Below are 19,460 nucleotides of genomic sequence, written 5' to 3'. Positions count from 1 at the left end.
ACCAGACCTGACAAAAACAATAATTTACACATAAAAAGCGTCTAGAGCTTTGCTGTGGGATGCAGTAGCCACTAGCCACATGTACCTACTCAACACGTGAAACGTGCCTTATCCCAACGGAGATTTGCTGAAAGTGTAAAATACACGTTGTGTTTTAATGAGTACGAGAAAAGGGAAAACATTTCATTAATATATTTTGGATTAGTTACATGTCGAAATGGTACCATTTTGGATATATTGGGGAAAGTAAAATAGATTCTTAAAAATAACTTCACCTGTTTTTTTACCTCGTTAATGTGGCTTCTAGAAAATTTGTAATTACATAAGTGGCTTGCATTTGTGCTCGCGCTTTATTTTTATTGGACGAAAAAGAGAGGAATTTCATTGAAAGGTGGTGCATTTTCTGAATCTTTCTGGACGGGAAGAGAAAAGGGAGAAGACTGAAGCCCGGACACAGTAGGTAGGACCTACTCTGATAAACACCTCCTGTGAGTTGAAAGGGGCGGGGGGAGAGAGAGGTGCATTTTGATGGTGTCCCTCCTCCTCCGCGGCGGACCCGACAGGTGGCGGAGCTTCCCGCGGAGCGGCCCTTCCCGGCTGTCCTGGGGCCGGCCGGCGCCGGGTCATTGAGCACACCTGCGCGCCCGCGGAGGTGCGCGCCCGCGAACCCTGGCTCTGCCTCCACGCCCCCTCCCCCCGTATTTTTATTTTCCTGGCATCAACCGTCATTCTCGCACTTCTCTCCTGAGAGCCACCGCGTAGGTCAGGCCCGCCTAGGGTAAGCACCCCTCTCTGCTCTCGGCTCGGCCGGCCCGGGAGAAGGGGGGCGGCCGAGATGCCCTCGCCGGGTCCCCGCGGCGGGCAGCGCTGTCCGGCGGCCGGGACGCCGCTCGCCGAGCGGCCTGCTGGGCCGCGGCTGCCATCCCGCCACGGACCGCAGCAGACACGGAGGACGCGCCAGGGGCCTCCGGGCCGCGGGGGGCCGCTGTGACCCGCCTTCGCCCCCGCCGCGCCGAAGGCGGGGGAGCCGTGTTTTGGGGAGAATCGGAAAGCGGAGGGCAGCCGCGGGGGGCGGGCGCTCTGGAGCGGCGGCTTCGGCGGGTGCTCCAGCTGCCGTCCGCTCTGCCCGAAGCGCCGAGGAACCGAGCAGAGGCCCGCAGCCCTCCTCCTCCATGAGGCCCGAGTGAGCGCGGCGGCGAGAGCCGGCCCGCGGCGCCTCCCCCCGCGTCCTCTCCCGAGCGCAGCGGCAGCGGCCCCCGGCGGAGGAGGAGGAGGAGGAGGAGCATGTCGGACGGTTTCGATCGGGCCCCAGGTGCTGGTCGGGGCCGGAGCCGGGGCCTGGGCCGCGGAGGGGGCGGGCCTGAGGGCGGCGGTTTCCCGAACGGAGCTGGGGCTGCTGAGCGGCCGCGGCACCAGCCGCCGCCGCAGCCCAAAGCCCCGGGCTTCCTGCAGCCGCCGCCGCTGCGCCAGCCCAGGACGGCCCCGCCGCCAGGGGCCCAGTGCGAGGTCCCCGCCGGCCCCCAGAGGCCTCCCCGGCCCGGGGCGCTCCCAGGTACGGAGCCGCTCTAGGGGACCCTGTCCTCCTGGGCCAACGCTTCCCCACGGCCCTCGGCGCGCGGCAAGGCCCGCGCTCTTTTTCCTTCTTATCCCCCCCCAACCCCCACGTTCCCCGAAAGCATTCCCCGAGGGGCCCGGTTGCTCCGGGGTGGGGACGGGCCTGGAACGAGGTTTGGAAGGTGGCTGCCTGAATCCTTTGTGCGCCCCGGCTGGGGGAGGGGCCCAGTGCGCGGTCTCTGAGTTGTGCGGTCCGGGGAGGAAGTAAAAAATCGCCTCCCCCTTCCCAGCCCTGGAAAGGCAGACCGTAGGCGTGCAACCACCTCTTTTAACTCCTTACAAACGGAAAAAGGATAAAAGAAAGCCCTCACGCATTTAGGAGGCAGGTATGGCCATCAGTGAGCTAAAGCAAGTCTATTGTTCTTTTCTGCAGGCTTTCTGTATACATCCTGGCGATAACCTTAAAATTCGTGATGGTTCTTGTTTAACTCTTAAAAACCAGCCCTCCGCCTGTGGCGTTTCAGGAGAAAGTAAGTTGTTATACAAAGGATTGAACGCATCTTAACACCTCGTTTTTCTTTCCTCAGAGCAAACGAGGCCCCTCAGAGCTCCACCTAGTTCACAGGATAATATCGCACAGCAAAACTTGGAGTCAGCAATGGCTAAACCCCAGGTGGTTGTAGCTCCTGTATTGATGTCCAAGCTGTCTGTGAACGCTCCTGAATTTTACCCATCAGGTTATTCTTCTAATTATACAGTAAGTATCCCTTTTTACTACCATTCTGGATTAATATTACTGAAATAACGTGATTATTACGGTATGGCATTAATCAGTATGCTGGAACTTTCTACTGCACGTAAAAACGTTATGAATTCTTTAAAGTCTGGAGGAAACCAAACAGATTCAGGAATGTATTTTGTGGTTTGTGGTGTTCAAAAGATCCGTACAAATTGAGAGTAGACCTCTCTTCACTGTATTCCCAGTATCTATAGAGTATTTCTAGCCTAGTAAAGGGTATAGTTAAGGCACTTTCAATACATAAAACTGAAACTTGTGTCCAGGGGCTGCCTGGGCTGCTCAGCGGGTTAAGCCTCTGACTTCTGCTCAGGTTGGTGAGTTCTAGCACAGAGCTGGCTTCAGATCCTCTGTCACCCCCTCTTTCTCCTGCTTGCATGTGCTCACTCGCTCACTCTTCTTTCTCAAAGATAAACATTAAATTAAAAAAACTACATTAAAAAAATTTTATGTCCAGACTAAGTGAACAATCTACAGAATGGCCTAGCAAAGCTGACTTTAAATTGGATTTTAGCAATATAGCTGAATATTTGTTGGCAGTTTAGGGTAAATTAAACCATGGTTTTGTTGGAGACTCATTTGAGGTAGGTTTTTTGAATGTTCCACATCTGGACTCTGTAAAAACAGAAGCGTTTCTGGTTCTAATTAATAAGAAATATAGGAGGTTTTGATAAAGTATTTACACAAGTATGAAGAACTTTTAAACTTTCAGATTCATTTTTGTCTATGATAACTTAAAAAAATTGATCTCACTTTAAGTGGGAGAAAACACAAAGCACAGTTGGGAATATGTCCTGGGTAAATGCATAGCAATTGATTGTAGATAAGTGGGGCAGGAACCATTAGAGGCTTAAAAAAAAAATACTTTAGCAGAAGTCTTCTCTTTTCCTAATTTTAGTTTTAATGGTATTTAACCGAGAATAGTGTACATAAAGGTTAGCTCAACGTTTCACAAAATGAACACTTAAGCAACTAGCATCCAAATCAAGAAAAGGAACATTAACCTCCCCAAAGCTCCCTATGTCCCCTCCTAATCATTACTGCTCTCCTAGGTTAACTACTGTTTTGACTTCCAAGTTTTGCCTGTTTTCAAAGTACATAGATTTATACAGAAGAGGTTTTTCACTTTTCCACATTCAAGTTAATCCATGTTGGAGCTTGTAATTGAAGGTGACTTAATCTAGCATTCTATTGTGAGACTATACCACAGTCCCATTTGTCTGTTTTTGTTTTAACGTTTTATTTCCTTTTTTTCTTATAAAATTTTTTTTAATCTTAAGGAACCTTCATCCCTAGCGTGGGGCTTGAACTCACGACCCCGAGCTGAAATCAAGAGTTGTATGCTCTACCGACTGAGCCAGCCAGGCACCTGTTTCCCTTTGTCTCTTTATAAACATTTAATTGCTTCCACTTTGGGGCTGTTGTAAATAGGGCTGCTATTCTACCCATGGGTACGTAGTGGAATTGCAAGGACATAGGGTAGCAACTCATTTTTCCCCCCAAAGATTTTAAATAATCTCACCCAGCATGGAGTTTGAAGTCCACCCCAAGATCAACAGTTTTATGCTTTACCAAAAGAACCAGCCAGGTGCCCCAGTAGCCAACTTTAATGGAGATTTCCAAATAGTTTTCCAGAGACTGCTCCAATGTATGTAGTATGTGATTTCCACTTGCTCTGCTTCCTTGTCAGCATTTGGAAATTTCTATTTTTTAAGTTTGGTGGGTATGTGGTATCCTCTTGTGGTTATTTATTTTTATTAAATTTTAATGTTTACTTATTTTGGGAGAGAGCGGGTGTGTAAGCAGGGGAGGGGCAGAGACCGATATAGGGAGACCGAGAACTTGAAGTAGGCTCCAGGCTCCGCACTGTCAGCACAGAGCCCGGTGTGGGCCTCTTCTGAACTGTGAGATCATGACCTGAGCTGAAGTTGGATACTTAACCCACTGAGCCCCATCCAGGCGCCCCACTACTTGTGGTTTAATTTGTGTTTACCTGATAACTAACGGCACACCTGTTTTGTTGCTTCTTGAGTCGGGGGCAGTGCTTTCCTTCCATATTTTATAGAAAAGACGTGGAAAAACTACCCCATGTTTTAGAAACTTCATGCATCTGAGACTGCTGTAGGAAAAAGCTTTGGTGGGCATCTGGGCGGCTCAGTCAGTTGAGTGGCAGACTCTTGATTTTTGGTTCTGGTCATGATCTCCTGGTTCATGAGCTGAGCTCCACATGGGCTCTTCGCTGACAGCAAGGGGCTTGCTTGAGCTTCTTCCTCTCTGCCCTTCCACTTGTGCTCTGTCTCTCTCAAAATAAATAAACTTTAAAAAAAAAAAAACAAAAAAACTTTGGGGCTGGGAAGGGGAAACGATAGGCATTTGGAAGAGCTGTTGATTTGATATCAGTCATGTAAAATAGAAGAAAGAACAGCTTGGATTCTTGCCCCAAAGATGTGTTTGGCTCAGAGAGGAAAGTAACCATTGGAAAGCTGTGAGTAGTTGAATAAACTCTTAAAGAGTACTTTCTTTCAGACAGCCATGAACTGTTTCCCATATGTCTCCTTATTGACTTGGACCATTTTATGATAGAGATGCATTTTTTTTTCCCCCCAGAGTTCTATACCATCTAGTTTACATAGTTCTGCATAGTTTGAGTCCTGGGCTACAGAGCCATGTCGGTCCACTTATTTTGGGCCCTTGTCCCCTGTTAGGCATTCCTTGATATCCTTTATTAGGTCAGTTTCTTCTATGCTCAGTTGGCTGGAACAGATTGTAAACTGAAAGCCCATGGCTCGTGTGTGGCCTGCAGGTGTGTTGTCTTTGGCCTGCAGTGTTTTTCCTTTATTTTTTTTTTAAAAGGGCCAGTTTAATTAGCAACCAGTACTTAAGTTAGATGTTGGAAATCTGAATTTTCTGGTTTCTCCTGAAATCATAAGATGTGATTGTACCAGACTGTTACTCTGATAGAGCAAAAATTGTCTGCAGCTGAATGGAGGCAGCCCCTTAGATGGAATGTGTGACCTCTAATTGCTCATTGGCTTGCCTTGTTTGTAATCCACCTCAATTCCATAATCCTTCAAGCTTGCTACCGCTGCTCTGGTGCATTCCCTAGTCTTCCTCATTTACCCTTTTATCCTCTGTCAAAGGTAGGCATTTTTCCTCTGCTTAGTCACAGAACAGCAGTATCCTTGGTTTTTCCCTGACTCTTAGGATAGGGTCTTGTGAGGGTCTCTTTACAGTAGCCATAATCCAAAGTTAGCTATATTCACTCACTCATTCAACAGATAGTTGGATTCTTACTGTGAGTCAAGCACTAGGGATACAGCAGTAAACAAAATGGACAGAAATGCCTTAAGTCTGCTTTGATATGCTTGAAAATAAGGGTATCTTTGAACTGGATCTGTTCATAACTATTCATACTTTTTTCTAAAACCCTTTGATAGTCTCTTGTTGTGCTTTCTGCCAAGAACCCTGCCAAGATTCTGAACTCTTTTATCCTTGAGTCCTTCCTCCAATCCCACTGCTAGAATTTCCTGCTTTCTGTGCCTTCCTCCTAGGGAGTTGTTAAATCTGTCTACTCCTGGTCACTGCGTCTTTTTAGATCAACCATTTCATCTTGAATATTTAATCACAGCTCACTTAGGAGAACCAAAAATTCTACATAGGAATTCACAAAGCATTTATTAAAAAACAACAGTCTTCACCACCCCATCCCCATCTTTCTTCTAAGAATGTTCCCCTTAAGTTACTGTCTTCTGCCTTTCAATAGTGATGTTCTCCTAAATGTAAATTTATTCACAGTTGATACTATTTTACTTCTCACTGATCAAACCTCTATAGGCTGATCCCTCTATTTGATTTGTTACTATTTTTGTGACCTTCAGTGATGCTCTTTGGGTTTTAAAATATATTGTCCTCTATTTATCTATCTATATCTATCTAATCTTGAGAGCATGAGGGAAGGAAGGGCAGAGAGAGAATCCTAAGCCGGCTCCATGCTGTCAGTGCAGAGCCTGATGTGGGGCTCCATCTCGCGAACCAGGAGATCATGATGAGCCGAATTTGAGAGTCAGATTCTTAACCAACTGAGCCACCCAGGGACCCCTAAATCTATTGTCCTCAACCCTCATCTTTGTAGACCTTGACCACAGCATGATCTGTGCGGTTTAACAAGTCCCAGTGTGTCTAGTCTTGTGCTAGGGTCCAAGGGTACCTTTTCAGTCTTCTAGAAATTCCTCTTATTCTTATAAGAATGGAATATTTGCGGTAGTGATTTTAACTTTTCCCTCTGTGCATAGTCTCACTCCCAAGACTGCAACCATGGTTCTTTCAGATGTCCCCTTCTAAGATTATTCTGTAGCATTTGCATCTATTGAACACCCTTTTTTCCTTTGGCCACTGTGGCGGTACCTTTCTTCATCCTTCCAATTTGCAGATCATTCCTTTTCCCAGACAGTAGTCCCTGAACTTCTCCCCTCCCCCCCCCCATTTTATTGCCTGCCTTTGGTGATCCTTCCTATCACTTAGAATCTGACCATTGCCTATCTGTCTACTGATACTGAAATCTAATTCTTCCTCTGAACTTCTGGCTTTTGTTTCTGTTTTGACTTGTTCATGAGGATCTCACATTGAAACTTCAGTATAAAAAAATTTATTTTCTGCAAACCTCTTATTTTTTTTATATTCTAACTAGCTGCTCAGGCTAAAAATGGTATATTGACTCCTGTTTCTCTTTCTCTTGCTCCCTTCAAACTAAAGTAGTTTTGATTGTGCCACTGCCTAGGTGTCTGATCAGTTCCCTTTTATTCTTGCTGCTTTGGATTATGGTCTTCTCTCTATCAGTGCATGCAAAGTATCTTCCATGAAAAGTGCGTTTTCTAACTGATATCCCCCCTGATTTCTTGGTACAGAATTCTAAGAGAAATAAAACTTCATCCTTCAGCTTGAAAATCATTTAACTCTACATTGAAGACTGATGAAATTTGTACTTAAAAATCTGGCACTAGAGAAATCATGCAAACACGTCGGAGTGTTGGTTTGTCCAGAATACTCTGTGCTTCCTTATTTGCTTGAAACTGCAGCCTCTGAACCTGTCCCCTGTAATGCTTATAATCAGAGTAGCGCTACTCTCCTTTCTTTACTTTAAGACTTCGGGCTGTCTTAAAAGAGTTCTGCTTCCGTAGAAGACCGGAAATCAGTCTTTGAGACTGCATTTTTGCCACAACGAGTGATGTTTGATAGAACCCAGAAAGGAATACCTTCAGCTAGGACCTGTAGGCTTCCTGCTTTTCTTTGTCAGTAGTAACAGGACACTCCACGTCTGTAAAACTCCATAGATGCAAGTGTTTTTAATGTAAAACTCCCATATATGTAGCTAAGATTAAGTGTAATTAATGTATGCATTTATAATGCTTAACTGCTTTCACAGTCTTCTAAAAAATGGTCAATATTTATAATATGAACATTCATGGACTCCGGAGGTAACCACTGTTATCTTTGTCTATCTTTCCAGAAATTCTCATTGTCTGTAAATCTCTTAAAATTAAGCTGTACTAAAATATGGTTCTGTTGTTTGCGTTTAAAACATATTAGTGATTTCTGTATTAATAGATGTAAATCTTTAAGTGGCTATTTGATCTATTATGTGGATATAAGATGGTATATTTAACAAGTTTTGTTAATTGTTAGATGGATTTTTGGCAAAGAATATTCTTGTACGTGTGTCAGAGTTGGGTTTTAAAGCCTTTGTCCGTTCCTTGGAGTGTAGCAGAGAGGTTACACAGGGTTTGTCCTGTGCTCAGTTCTTCTAACTAGCTGTATGACCACACCAATTAAGTTGGTACGTGGTCTCTGCTTGTTCAAACTCTTTGCCCAGTGGTTTTTCCACTGGCTTTCAAGCCAGTCTTGGTGTAGTCCCCAAGATCCTACATGATTTCCCGTCTGCCTCGTTGATCTTAGCTATTGCCTCACCTTCAGTGTCTGTCCTGTCTTTTTTTTCTCAAAGGTATCAGATAAGCACCTATCGCCTTGGGGCCTATGTGTTTTGTTTTGTTTTGTTTTTTTAAATATCTGAGAACAAGAGCAGGGGAGGGGGGATACAGAGGATCTGGAGTGGCCTCTGTTCCACCCGATGTAGGGCTCAAACTCCTGAACAGTCTGATGTCCAACTGACTGAGTCACCCAGGCGCCCTGGGGCCTGTGTGCTTTGTAAGCCTTCTAAGCCTCAGAAATTTGTATGGCTGGGTTTATTTTGTTCTTTTCATCTTCAAATGAGATGTTAACTCTTGAGAATGCTTCCTTTTTTTTTTTTTTCATTCCAATGTAGTTAACATACAGTGATACATTAGTTTTAGCCCACCTTTTTTCATAGTATATTCTAACATATGAATGATGTCCTCCATGGTGGGAGATAAGCCTCACTGGAAGAGGACTTTGTCTCCTTTGTTCATGCCAAGACCGTAGCCCTAGCACCTAAAACACTGTATGGCACTTAGTAGGAACTCCACAGTAAATGCTTTTGAATGAATAACCAAGGTGACTTAACTGCTCTGTGTTCATTTCTTCCATCTGTGCCAAGTTTTTTAGGGTTAAGTGAGACAAGCTTGCAGAGCTCTTATAGTGTCTGTCGCATATTATACATAGCTTATTAATCGGGCATCATCTTACATATCAAGAAGTATAGACTTTTATTCTGTTCTTTAGATGCTTTTAGGTGTGATTCTTTAGGTATGAGAACATGGCTGTGGCATTTGGAATATGTTTTAGTGTTTTCCCAGAAATGTAGAAATTTGCTGAACAGTTAATGCCTTACTATGTGCTAGTCACAGGTCTAGGGGCATTTACTCATTAACTCATTTAATCCTCAGTCATAGAAGTGTAGTGTTTATGATGAATAAATTTGAATTTCATCAGTGTTAATTTAACCTCTTTATTTTAGAGTCATTTTTAAAGTCTTAAACTTGTTAAGATGTTTTTATTTTTGATAGAGTATGGGCAGGGGAGGGACAGAGGGAGACACAGAATCTGAAGCAGGCTCCAGGTTTTGAGCTGTCAGCCCAGAGCCCAACATGGGGCTCGAACTCCTGAACTGCAACATCATGACTTGAGCCAAATTGGGCAGCTTAACTGACTGAGCCACCCAGGCACCCCTAAAATTTTATTTTTTAACTAATCTCTGTACCCAACGTGGTCCTAGAACTCCTGACCCTAAAATCAGTCTCTACGGACTGAGCCATCCAGGCGCCCCTAAAGGGGAGTCCTTTAATTTGGATTCAATTTTGATTCATTTAACGTATCAGTTTACCTATTCTTCTGCTCAACAAACACTATGAGCATGATATGGGCACGTGAATCTGTTATTCCTGCAGTTGGTTTTCCTCCCTTAGTGCTTCTCGTAGTACATACAACTAATGTTTAGTATCACTTTAATATCTGAAAATACAGAAAAATTATGTACCATGGCCTCTGAGTGGTGGTTGGCACCAGTAGCAGAGGACCAACTGGCTGTAGTAGCCCTTTCACTAAGCTTAGTTGTTCATCTTTAACATAGAGCTTTCCTAAGGAGAATTTGGACTGCGTGTGATTTTTTTTTTTTTTTCTTTATGCACTCACTGGCTTTAGAACTTAACTCCTTCATAAAATGCTTCTGTATTGTCCTGATTCTTTCATGTGGTTTCTCATTTGACTCCTTTTTGGGAAAGGGTAAGTTTCACTAGCAATATAGTTCTTATTAGATCATTCGTAACTCTTTAGCAAATTTCAGAATGCTTTGGTTGGTATTCTAAGCATTGCAAGTATCCGATTGATAATCTGATATGCTACCTTTTGCAGTACCCCCTGTGTTCAGCCTCCTGCCATTAATTAAAAGATTGGAACCTATCAAAGGTGATAGTGGTAAAACATTAGTTGGAAACTACTGCTACTGTCAGGGATGACTAAAAGCCTGGATATATAGCAGCCCAAGTCTGCCACAGTTCCACTATGGTGAAATTTTATATCCCTTAACTATATATTTCTCTGTCCTTGGGAATTAACAGAGGATAGACCTTAACTGGGTCCTTTTTTCAATATATAAATTGTTAAATATCTGTAAGAATGAGAGAGTGATGATCTCTACCCCCATCACAGCCTCAACAGTTAGCTACCTGTGGCCATTCTTTTTTTTTTTTTTTTTTTTTTTAAATATTTTTATTTATTTCTAGGAGAGAGAGAGACCGCATGAGCAGGGGAGGGTCAGAGAGAGGGAGACACAGACTCTGAAACAGGCTCCAGGCTCTTAGCTGGCAGTCAGCACAGAGCCCGACGCGGGGCTCGAACCCACGAACTGCGAGATCATGACCTAAGCGAAAGTCAGACACTTAACCGACTAAGCCACCCAGGCGCCCCGACCTGTGGCCATTCTTACTTCTCTCTATCCCTGGTCCCTTCTCCCTTCCCACTTTGAAGCAAATCTCAGATCTTGTTCCCATAAGTAGATCAAAGTCTTAATTTTGATAACTGGCATTATAGTAAAATACTAGTTTAAATTTTCTCAACCATTTTGTAAATCTGCTAGGGATGAGAAGACCATTTCCCACCCAGTTAGATGGAGTCTTTCTGCTATAATGTAACACTTTTGGCCATTGGGGCAGAAGGAATAGTTCAGTGGATTTAATTTTGCTGAAGAAAATAACAAAGTTTATGTGAAGGATCATTTGTTCTAGAGACTTCTCACCTTAAAGCTGCCTCAGATTTATTTTAGCCAACTGCAAGGACTAAAACATGTTTTTTTGTTTGTTTTTTAACTTTTGATCTATAGGAATCCTATGAAGATGGTTGTGAGGATTATCCCACTCTCTCAGAATATGTTCAGGATTTTTTGAATCATCTTACAGAGCAGCCTGGCAGTTTTGAAACTGAAATTGAACAGTTTGCAGAGACCCTGAATGGCTGGGTTACAACAGATGATGCTTTGCAAGAACTTGTAGAACTCATCTATCAACAGGTAGGTTGGCTGATGGCACGCATAATCCTCATATAGCTAGCTTGAAGCCCAAGGGTGGTGTTGCTCCTTCAGTGAGGCCAGGTTCATGTTTCCTGGCTTCCACACTCCTTAACTCTTTAAGGTTCATGGGAGCTTTTCAGGTCTGTTGTATAAAATCCCTGTAGTGGGGATAGAGCTAGAGCCAGACTGGAGATTGAAGGCTCTATATAGGCAGTTGGAAGGAGTGTTAGGCATTTATGAAGAAGGCTAGGTAAATGTCCTACCTTTTTTCCATCCTGCTCTGTTGTTCTAGGATCTGAAATTAACCATAGTTCTTTTCTTCTGGGTGTTGAATTCCTACATAGCACTTTTGGATTAAGGGAGAAGAAAATCCAGGGAGAACTTTCTTGCCTCCTAAAGGAGTCAAAAAAACAAAAACAAAAACAAAAAAAAACCCCACCCATAAAGCACTGTTTTTGAGTCTTAACATTAATGCTTATATCTAAAATTTCCAAGGATTTGCATCTTAATTCTATAATTCTAGATTGTTCACACAAAGATTAGTTTTGATCCTAGCATATTGATCAATGATACATCAATGCTATTTTAAGGGGGGCAAATAGATAACACTGGATTTTGAAGACTAATTTAAGGGCAATGTTTGAAACTGACCAAAAACAGTGGGAGGTGAATAGAAATATAAACTCGAGTGTTATTTAAGTCATTGCTGAAAGAGCAACTTGAATTTGGAGTATATGGAAGAGTGATCATGATGGCTGGATAATTTTCCTCCTACTCAGAGTTTCACTTGATTACTTTTACAACTTTTTCAGAGTAGTTCGTGGACCCATTACCTGGCCAACTCTCAGGTTTGGGACATGCCTGAGATTTTAGGAAGATTTAATTGCTCTATTTATCCTCATACCTACTTTTGGCCTCTAGGTGTATTTCAAAGGATAGAAGAAAATGGAAAAATTGAAATTGTTTTTTCTGGTTCCTCTTCTGTTCTAGTTTCAGCACTTCATAGGCTGCCTGGTTCTTCATAGGCTGCCTGTTTCCATAGGGCTGGACAAAAGGACTATAACCTGACAGACTACAATTTCTGTGATTGTCTCAAAGCCAATTCTTTGACTATATATTCCTTATTTTAAGCTTGATATTCTGTGTCAATGATACACAGATTTTACTTGCTTTTAAATTTCATTGAGGGGAATTTGTTTATAGTAACAGAAGAGCTGTTATAAAAATGGCAGATCAAACCTACATGTTCAACTTTGATTCTTCCCCCAATACTGCTAAAATGACAGGATTTTTAAGAAGCCATGAGCCTGTAGGGACTGAGATGAGGAAAGGAGTTAAAAGTACCAGCTTTGGAGACTGGAAAGTAGGTGGGTGAGTGGTAACTGACTTGGCAATCTAAAAAAGTTGAATTCCAAGCCATTGAGGAAAGCTGAAAATCCCCTGATGTACTGAGTAGAGCCTTGGGAAGGCTCTAGGACAAGGATGGAATGAGATGGAAAAGATTGCTTACAAATTCTTAAAACAAAAATCCCTCTCCCTCTTTTTGCACTGAGTATCCAGTTTGAAGTTTTATTGTAACCCCTCTTGAGTTATTGAAGGGAAGTACTCCGCCAAAAAGAATTAAGCCAAGGCCAAAGAGGTAGAAACTAGGAAAACAGCATTTAAGAGGAGCGGCTAAGTGGATCATCCAGGTGGTGGTGAAGGAGATCCCGAGATGATTGCCAGGCTTCGCTGGCATAGGGCAGAAGGCTCTGGCCACGATTCCTGGTAAGATGAGCATGGCTGCTCTGTTTGAAGATGTTAAGAAGAAACTTAAAAATGTGTGAGCTTAGCGGTAAATCAAATGAGACCTATGTAAAGAACAGTGTAGAAAAAATTAAGTCCAAGGAAAACAAAGTTGTATAGCAAAGGAGAAATCTGTATATTATGTGTTCCTGCTGTAAATGGAAACCCAAAACTAATCAAATCATGGTATAATGACATTGGTAGGTGGAAAGATTGGGAAACCGCAGAATGGAGTGGGGTTAAGCATGGTGAAAACTGGATATTCCTTTTCCATGGTGGGAAACCGTAAGAAATAATGACTAAACTGAAATCTTGGAGCATGGAGATACAGAGGTTGAAACCTTTTCAGCTGAAAGAATTGAAAGTGGTTGTCTGTGGGAGGGTAAAGGTGAGGGATAGTGGGGAAGTATGATGTTTTAGTAACAAGTCTTGGAGAGCTTCTTGTCTTTTAAGTTGTGTGAGATGATTTTAAAAGTAAACTAAAGGAAAACAGGCAATGTCCATAATGGGGAAAAGTAGGATTTCTTAATTTCAAGTCTTCTGTGGTACCAGATATGCATACATGATCTCAGGAGGAACCAGTCTGCTGTGATAACAGGGGTCCCTTGTGAGCAACGAAATAATTAGAAATAAAAAGATCTAATTATAACATAATTACTACATGCTATGCCATGGTAAACACTTAACATGTAATGAATTAACTCATTTAATCCTCCATGGTTGCAAGGTATTATTTTTCTCCCTTATTTTATACACATCTTAGCAGAAGTTAAGTGATGTGTCTAAAACTTACTGTAACTCAAAAGCATCAGGTCAGAGAGGCATCAGATCATCTGTTACATCTAGACTCTGGTTAGTTATTACCTTTGTAACCTTGGTCGAGTCCCTTAATCTTTTAATGTGTTCCCTAATATTAAGTAGTAAACTATGTTGTCTCTACTATACTTTAAAAACTGTAATTAAAGTTAAAACTTAGTACTGCTTCAGCTGTATCAATCTGTCTTCTGTACATCGTGTTTTTCACAATCTTAGTTTTTGGAAGAGCTTCTCTTTATTTCTTTACACCCCAAGTGTGTTTGGAGTATTCTTTAAGTGTTAATCTCTTATACCAGGTACCATTTATCACCTCTCCTAGGAATCAAGCAGAAGCCCAGGGAAGGTTCGAGATGTCCAAGGTCTCCATGCAGTCCTGGGAATTTTATTTTAGGCTGCTAGATGCCAAAGTCTGTGCCATCCTGTCCCTGAAAAACCCCATGAAACAATCGTTTGGCAAATACTCTTATTCATAATTAGCACTGCGCAACTGGGCACTTGCATACATCCTGTGCAAAAATTGGCTAATATAAAGAGACCCTGTTAATTAGCTTTCTGGTAACCTCAAGTAAATTGTGGGGAGAACTTGCCTTAAACACTTTCCTTTGTTCTTGCTCTTGGTATTGGGTGGGAGAGTTAATTTCCTTATACTGATCAATTAAAGACTTGTACACTTGTATAATGTCAGTTTTAGGGGTGAAAATGTTTCTTTTTTAGAATGTTGCTGTTAAGTATTTGCATTAATAACAATGTATTTATGTCATAAACAACTTTTTTTTTTCTTTTTGAAAGGCCACATCTATCCCAAATTTCTCTTACATGGGAGCTCGCCTGTGTAATTACCTGTCCCATCATCTGACAATTAGTCCACAGAGTGGCAACTTTCGCCAGTTGCTGCTTCAAAGGTCAGTGTGAATATATGAAATTAAAGGAAAACTTGAAACCTACTAGAATTTGACCATTCTTCTTTTCTTGCGTTATAGAAAGTTGCAGGGGAAGTTAGGGTGGACCATTCTTACTTGTATCAGAGTATAGTATGTACTATTAAAAATTCATAGTCCCACATATCAGTCTTTTTTCTGTAATGTCTGCCTTTGGTTTTGTGCTTAGATGGCCCTTCATTTTCCAGTATCTTAAAGATGATCACTTAGATACTTCTTCGTACTTCTGTACGTTTGAGTAGGTGCTCAACTAGTACAGAACTAGTTTTACCCCTACCATTTTTTTAGAATGATCATTTCCTTACTGATATGAACTGCTAACTTTCTTAAACTACATCCTAATATTTGGGTTTTGGTTCTAGAGGTTCATTATATTCCATGTATCACTTGCTCTATTTCTATTTTATTATGATACTATTGAAAAGCTCTAATTTGTTAATACCTAGTAGATTAGTCCCCTCCCCATAGTTTTTGGGTAGAATTTCCTTTGCTATTCTTGCATATGTCTTTTCTCCAAAGAACTTTAGAATCAACATGTGAAATTACATAAATCTTTTGGGTGTATTATTAGATCTTTTTGGCATGACTTTGAATTCCTAAGCTAATTTAGGGAAACCTTTTCTTGGAGTTGTTTTATTCAAGAAGAAGGTTGTCTTCAAGTTTATTACAGTTAGTCCATTAGTTCTTTGAAGATACTTTTAATGGTTGCAAAGTATCCCATCATTGGGTTAAATTGCACTGAAACAGAATAAAGGTTCCAAAAGTCTACTCCAGAGACACTTGAAAATTAAGCTTTTGATGAAGGTGATACTTCAGATATATTTGTAGAAAGTAAATTGTGCTGCTTACAACTGGCTAGCCATTCATGGGGAGAGAAAAGGTGGGTCCTTGTCTCACTGTACACCACAGTATATTTCAAATCTGTAAAAGACTTAAAAGTGAAACACTAAGTGCTAAGAGAAACAAGTAAATCTTGGGTTGGTAAGCCCTTTTAAGTAAGATTTATCCATAAGTCCTAAAAAGATTAAATCTAATTACATACAGAAATTACATATAGATTAAAATATGGGGGGAGTGTCATAAGTTTATATGAAGAAAAAGGGGAATTTATAACACTGGCAGTGAACTAATTTAATATGAAAACAAGGGCCTCTGAGGAATAAGAAAAAGACAATATTTTAATAGAAATATTTGGAATGGCTCTGAATAGGTAGAACCTGGGAAAATATAAATGATAAAATTCTAAAAACCTATTTAACCTTAAGCTATATTTATAGCTCCTGGAAAGAGGTGAAAGTGGGCACTTCTAGGAGGTCGCATGGCAGAAAGGCTGGCTGCTTTTCCCATGAACCTCTCCCCACTGACTGCCTTAGAGTTACCCAGAGACTTCAAATAAGGCTGAGACCCTGTCCTCATTCTTGGAAATTTGGACGTTATTGGACTGAGGTGGAACCTTGGTTTTTTAAAGCTCTCCAAATGATTGTAGTCTGTAGCCATGGTTGAAAACCTCTTCCAATTCTCTTTTGACTCTACCCCAGGTTCCAGAGTGCTGTGATAACTGTCAGAGATATTAATATAAGTGCTAATTCCTTAACAAATGAAAAGCACAGTTTGATTCTATTACCTAACTTAAAAATGTAAACATACTTAGAAAAGTTAACCTTTAATTATCTCTGGGTTGTAGTGACTTTATTCTTCGTGTTTTTCTATTTTTAACCTTTCTGAAACAAGCACGTATTGCTTTTAATTTAGGTCTCTAGCTTAAAAAGATTAGAGGTGTGTGTTCTTCTCCTCTAGTTTACCAATGATGTCCAGGGGTATGGATTTACCTTTCCATTTGTGTTAACATATCTTAATGTATAATATAATAGTCATTACACTTAGAAAACAAAAAGGTCATTTTCTCAAAACTCCTGCCTATAAAGTCCTTAAGGAGAGTAGCCAACAAGGTATTTGGATGACTGAACTGGCATTAATTAGCCCATCCTTCCCATTATTAAACAGGGTGTTTTACTCCCAGGTATCCCAACTTTTGCTCTGATAAGGAATTAATGTTTAGACCGTAACAAATATGACTCAATGAAATGTTGCTTATTTAATGTAGCTTCTGAGCTATAAGCCACATAGACATAAACTGTACTGGGCTTATGGTTGATTCATTGACCGATCCAAGGTAAAATTTTGGTAAGCAGTGACTTTTTTTTAAGAATTTTTTTTTTTTTTAATTTCACATAGCCAAGCTAAACTGATTCCTCACACATGGAAGCCATTCAGTCTCTATAAACCCTTCTTTTTTTCCTGAAAATAACTGTCAAAAATCAGCTTTATAAAACATGACTTTCCTAGAGTTTTTTCACCTTATCAAGAAAGATAAGAAAAACATTGAACACCAAATTGGTAAACATTTAAAGCATATTTTTAAAATCCTTTTAGTAACAGCTGGCTCCGTAATTCACTGACATGGGCTATGACAGGTTTGTTGTGATTGTTTTATATAACTTCTGGGGTGGCAGATGGGTCAAGTCAGGGTTGGGGGGGAATAAGGTGAGGGAAACCAAGTTAGTTGGCTCCTTTTGGTCTCTGGGATATTGAGACCAAATTAACTGCTTTCTGTTTCTATGTCAATTTCAAATGGCGACTTTTCATTTGTCTGATTTGTTTAATGGAGGTTAAAAGTATAATGAGCTTAATAAAAATTCATTTTATTTTCAGTTGGAGACCCATCTCTATATATTTTTTAAGATGTGTTTTTAAAGTTCATATGTTCAGAGTAAAACATTTTACAGAGACAATTTGAGTAAAAACAGTGCTTTCTTGACAAAAAGCCTAGAAGACCAAGGTGAGGCATTTTTTCTTTGTGGTGCCAATATACAATGAACCTCGTGAAACCCATGTTGCTTAAACAGTTGACAAACAGATGACAAAATAAACCCATCCGTTTCTTAAAACGAGGAACCTTAGTATGAAAAAGCGTTGTAAATTCTGGGTTCTGCAATAGACTGGAACACTTCCTTTCCTAAAAAATCCGGGCATTGGTGTCATTGTGCTTACCTCGGTATTGCTTGAACAGTGAAACTAACAGATGGTCGTCTTGTTTGTTCACACAAAAAAAAGGCAATGTGAGTTTATAAAAGGTATGTCTTCGTTAGGTGTCGGACTGAATATGAAGTTAAAGATCAAGCTGCAAAGGGGGATGAAGTGACTCGAAAACGATTCCATGCATTTGTACTCTTCTTGGGAGAACTCTATCTTAACTTGGAGGTGAGGAGAAATTTTTTTCTTTAAGCACTGACAAAGCCAGAGAACATAAACCGACCTTGATAAGGAATTTGTATTTACGTTACACTCTATGACCCGAAGGGTGAAATGGAAGAGGGGCAGAGGGAATGAGAAAATGTCTCCGTACCTGCAGGCAGTAGTGTATGTATTCTTAATGAAACATCTATAACGTTTGTTTCCTCTGTGGGGAGGGTGTTGGGAAGTAGTTACTGGGGATTTAGTTTTTGTGTACTTTGGAAGGCATGGTTCCCAAGCAAGTTTAAGCTGTTGAAATCATACTTTTTGAATCTTCACACATTTTGTATGTAGACTTGAAGATGGTGGCTCACAAGCATTCTGCAGCGCACAAAGCGTTGCGTTAGAAGTGGAGACAGCAGAATTTCTGGGGAGTTTTCCTACCCATATACACACCGAATTACTATCTTGGTGCCATTTATATATGAATCTTCCACATAAGATGCATTTGTCCAACGTACAGCTAACCAAGTTTGACTTGGTGGTATATTTGAATATATGTGTGTTACTAGGCAATTAAGTGCTGAACATTACTTTGTAATGGATGTGCTTGAATTTTGATTAGTTTATCCCAGATACAGGTTCTACCTCCTTGAACTTGGATTTGAAGACTTAATCATAAACACCACTGCAAAGACCCAGGAGTCCACTATCAAATGTGCATCTCTTAGTGCATCTAAACGGTCTCTGTCCAATCTAGTGTTCAATTGACTATCCCTTTTTACCACAGATGGACTTAGTTTTTTAAAAATCTCCTGCATTAATCTTTTCCAGTTTAATTTTTATAGAAGACCAAATAAGAGCACTCATCTAAAATGTGCTCTAAGGGGTGTCTGGGTGGCTCCGTCAGTTAAACGTCCAACTCTTGAATTTGGCTTGGATCGTGATCCCAGGGTCATAGGATTGAGCCCTCTGTCAGGCTCTGTGCTGAGTGTGGGGCCTGCCTGGAGATATTCTCGATTTTAATTTAAAAAAAAAAAAAAAAAAAAAAACGTATATGAAGAAGAACCATTTTAAGAATGCTGCTGTGTGTTTACTTGTGTGGAAGTACTGATGCTATGTCTGTGGGGAGTGTAAAGATGAGGTTTGGCTCCCGAGCCTACAGCTCTTCTGGCTAAGACACTTAGACCATTCCGTTGCAAAACTGTACTTCTAAACAGTATAAAAAGCAAAAAAAAAAAAATGCTGCAAGTTCCAAAAAAGCTGCTATCTTAATAAAATAGAATGTTTTATGAGACTATAAAGGAGGTTTAGATTATCCTGATCATCTATGATAGATAAAAAAATTTTACCCATAGTT

General features: G+C 41.0%; 1 protein-coding gene across 4 annotated transcripts in view; it reads left to right on the top strand.

Annotated features, from left to right (window-relative positions):
• Positions 1 to 535: 535 nt before the first annotated feature.
• PAIP1 (poly(A) binding protein interacting protein 1) overlaps positions 536 to 19,460 on the top strand; it is a 30,116-nt gene continuing 11,191 nt past the window's right edge. The window contains exons 1-5 of one of the 4 annotated variants that reach the window (XM_039234152.1): positions 536 to 778; positions 2,142 to 2,311; positions 11,142 to 11,327; positions 14,718 to 14,830; positions 18,016 to 18,127. In XM_039234152.1, the coding sequence (XP_039090083.1) occupies positions 2,213 to 2,311; positions 11,142 to 11,327; positions 14,718 to 14,830; positions 18,016 to 18,127 (510 nt within the window). In that variant the 5' untranslated portion in view covers positions 536 to 778; positions 2,142 to 2,212. Of the gene's footprint in view, positions 779 to 1,037; positions 1,553 to 1,839; positions 1,941 to 2,141; positions 2,312 to 11,141; positions 11,328 to 14,717; positions 14,831 to 18,015; positions 18,128 to 19,460 lie in introns of those variants that run through there. The other 3 variants (XM_039234150.1, XM_039234151.1, XM_039234154.1) reach the window with 3 other exon arrangements.

Source organism: Hyaena hyaena, unplaced genomic scaffold (genome assembly GCF_003009895.1).
Source record: "Hyaena hyaena isolate Hyena2069 unplaced genomic scaffold, ASM300989v1 scaffold_83, whole genome shotgun sequence".
NCBI classification, from domain to species: domain Eukaryota; kingdom Metazoa; phylum Chordata; class Mammalia; order Carnivora; family Hyaenidae; genus Hyaena; species Hyaena hyaena.
The sequence above is the reverse complement of the archived record's forward strand: the minus strand, read 5'-3'. Positions and strand labels throughout refer to the sequence as shown.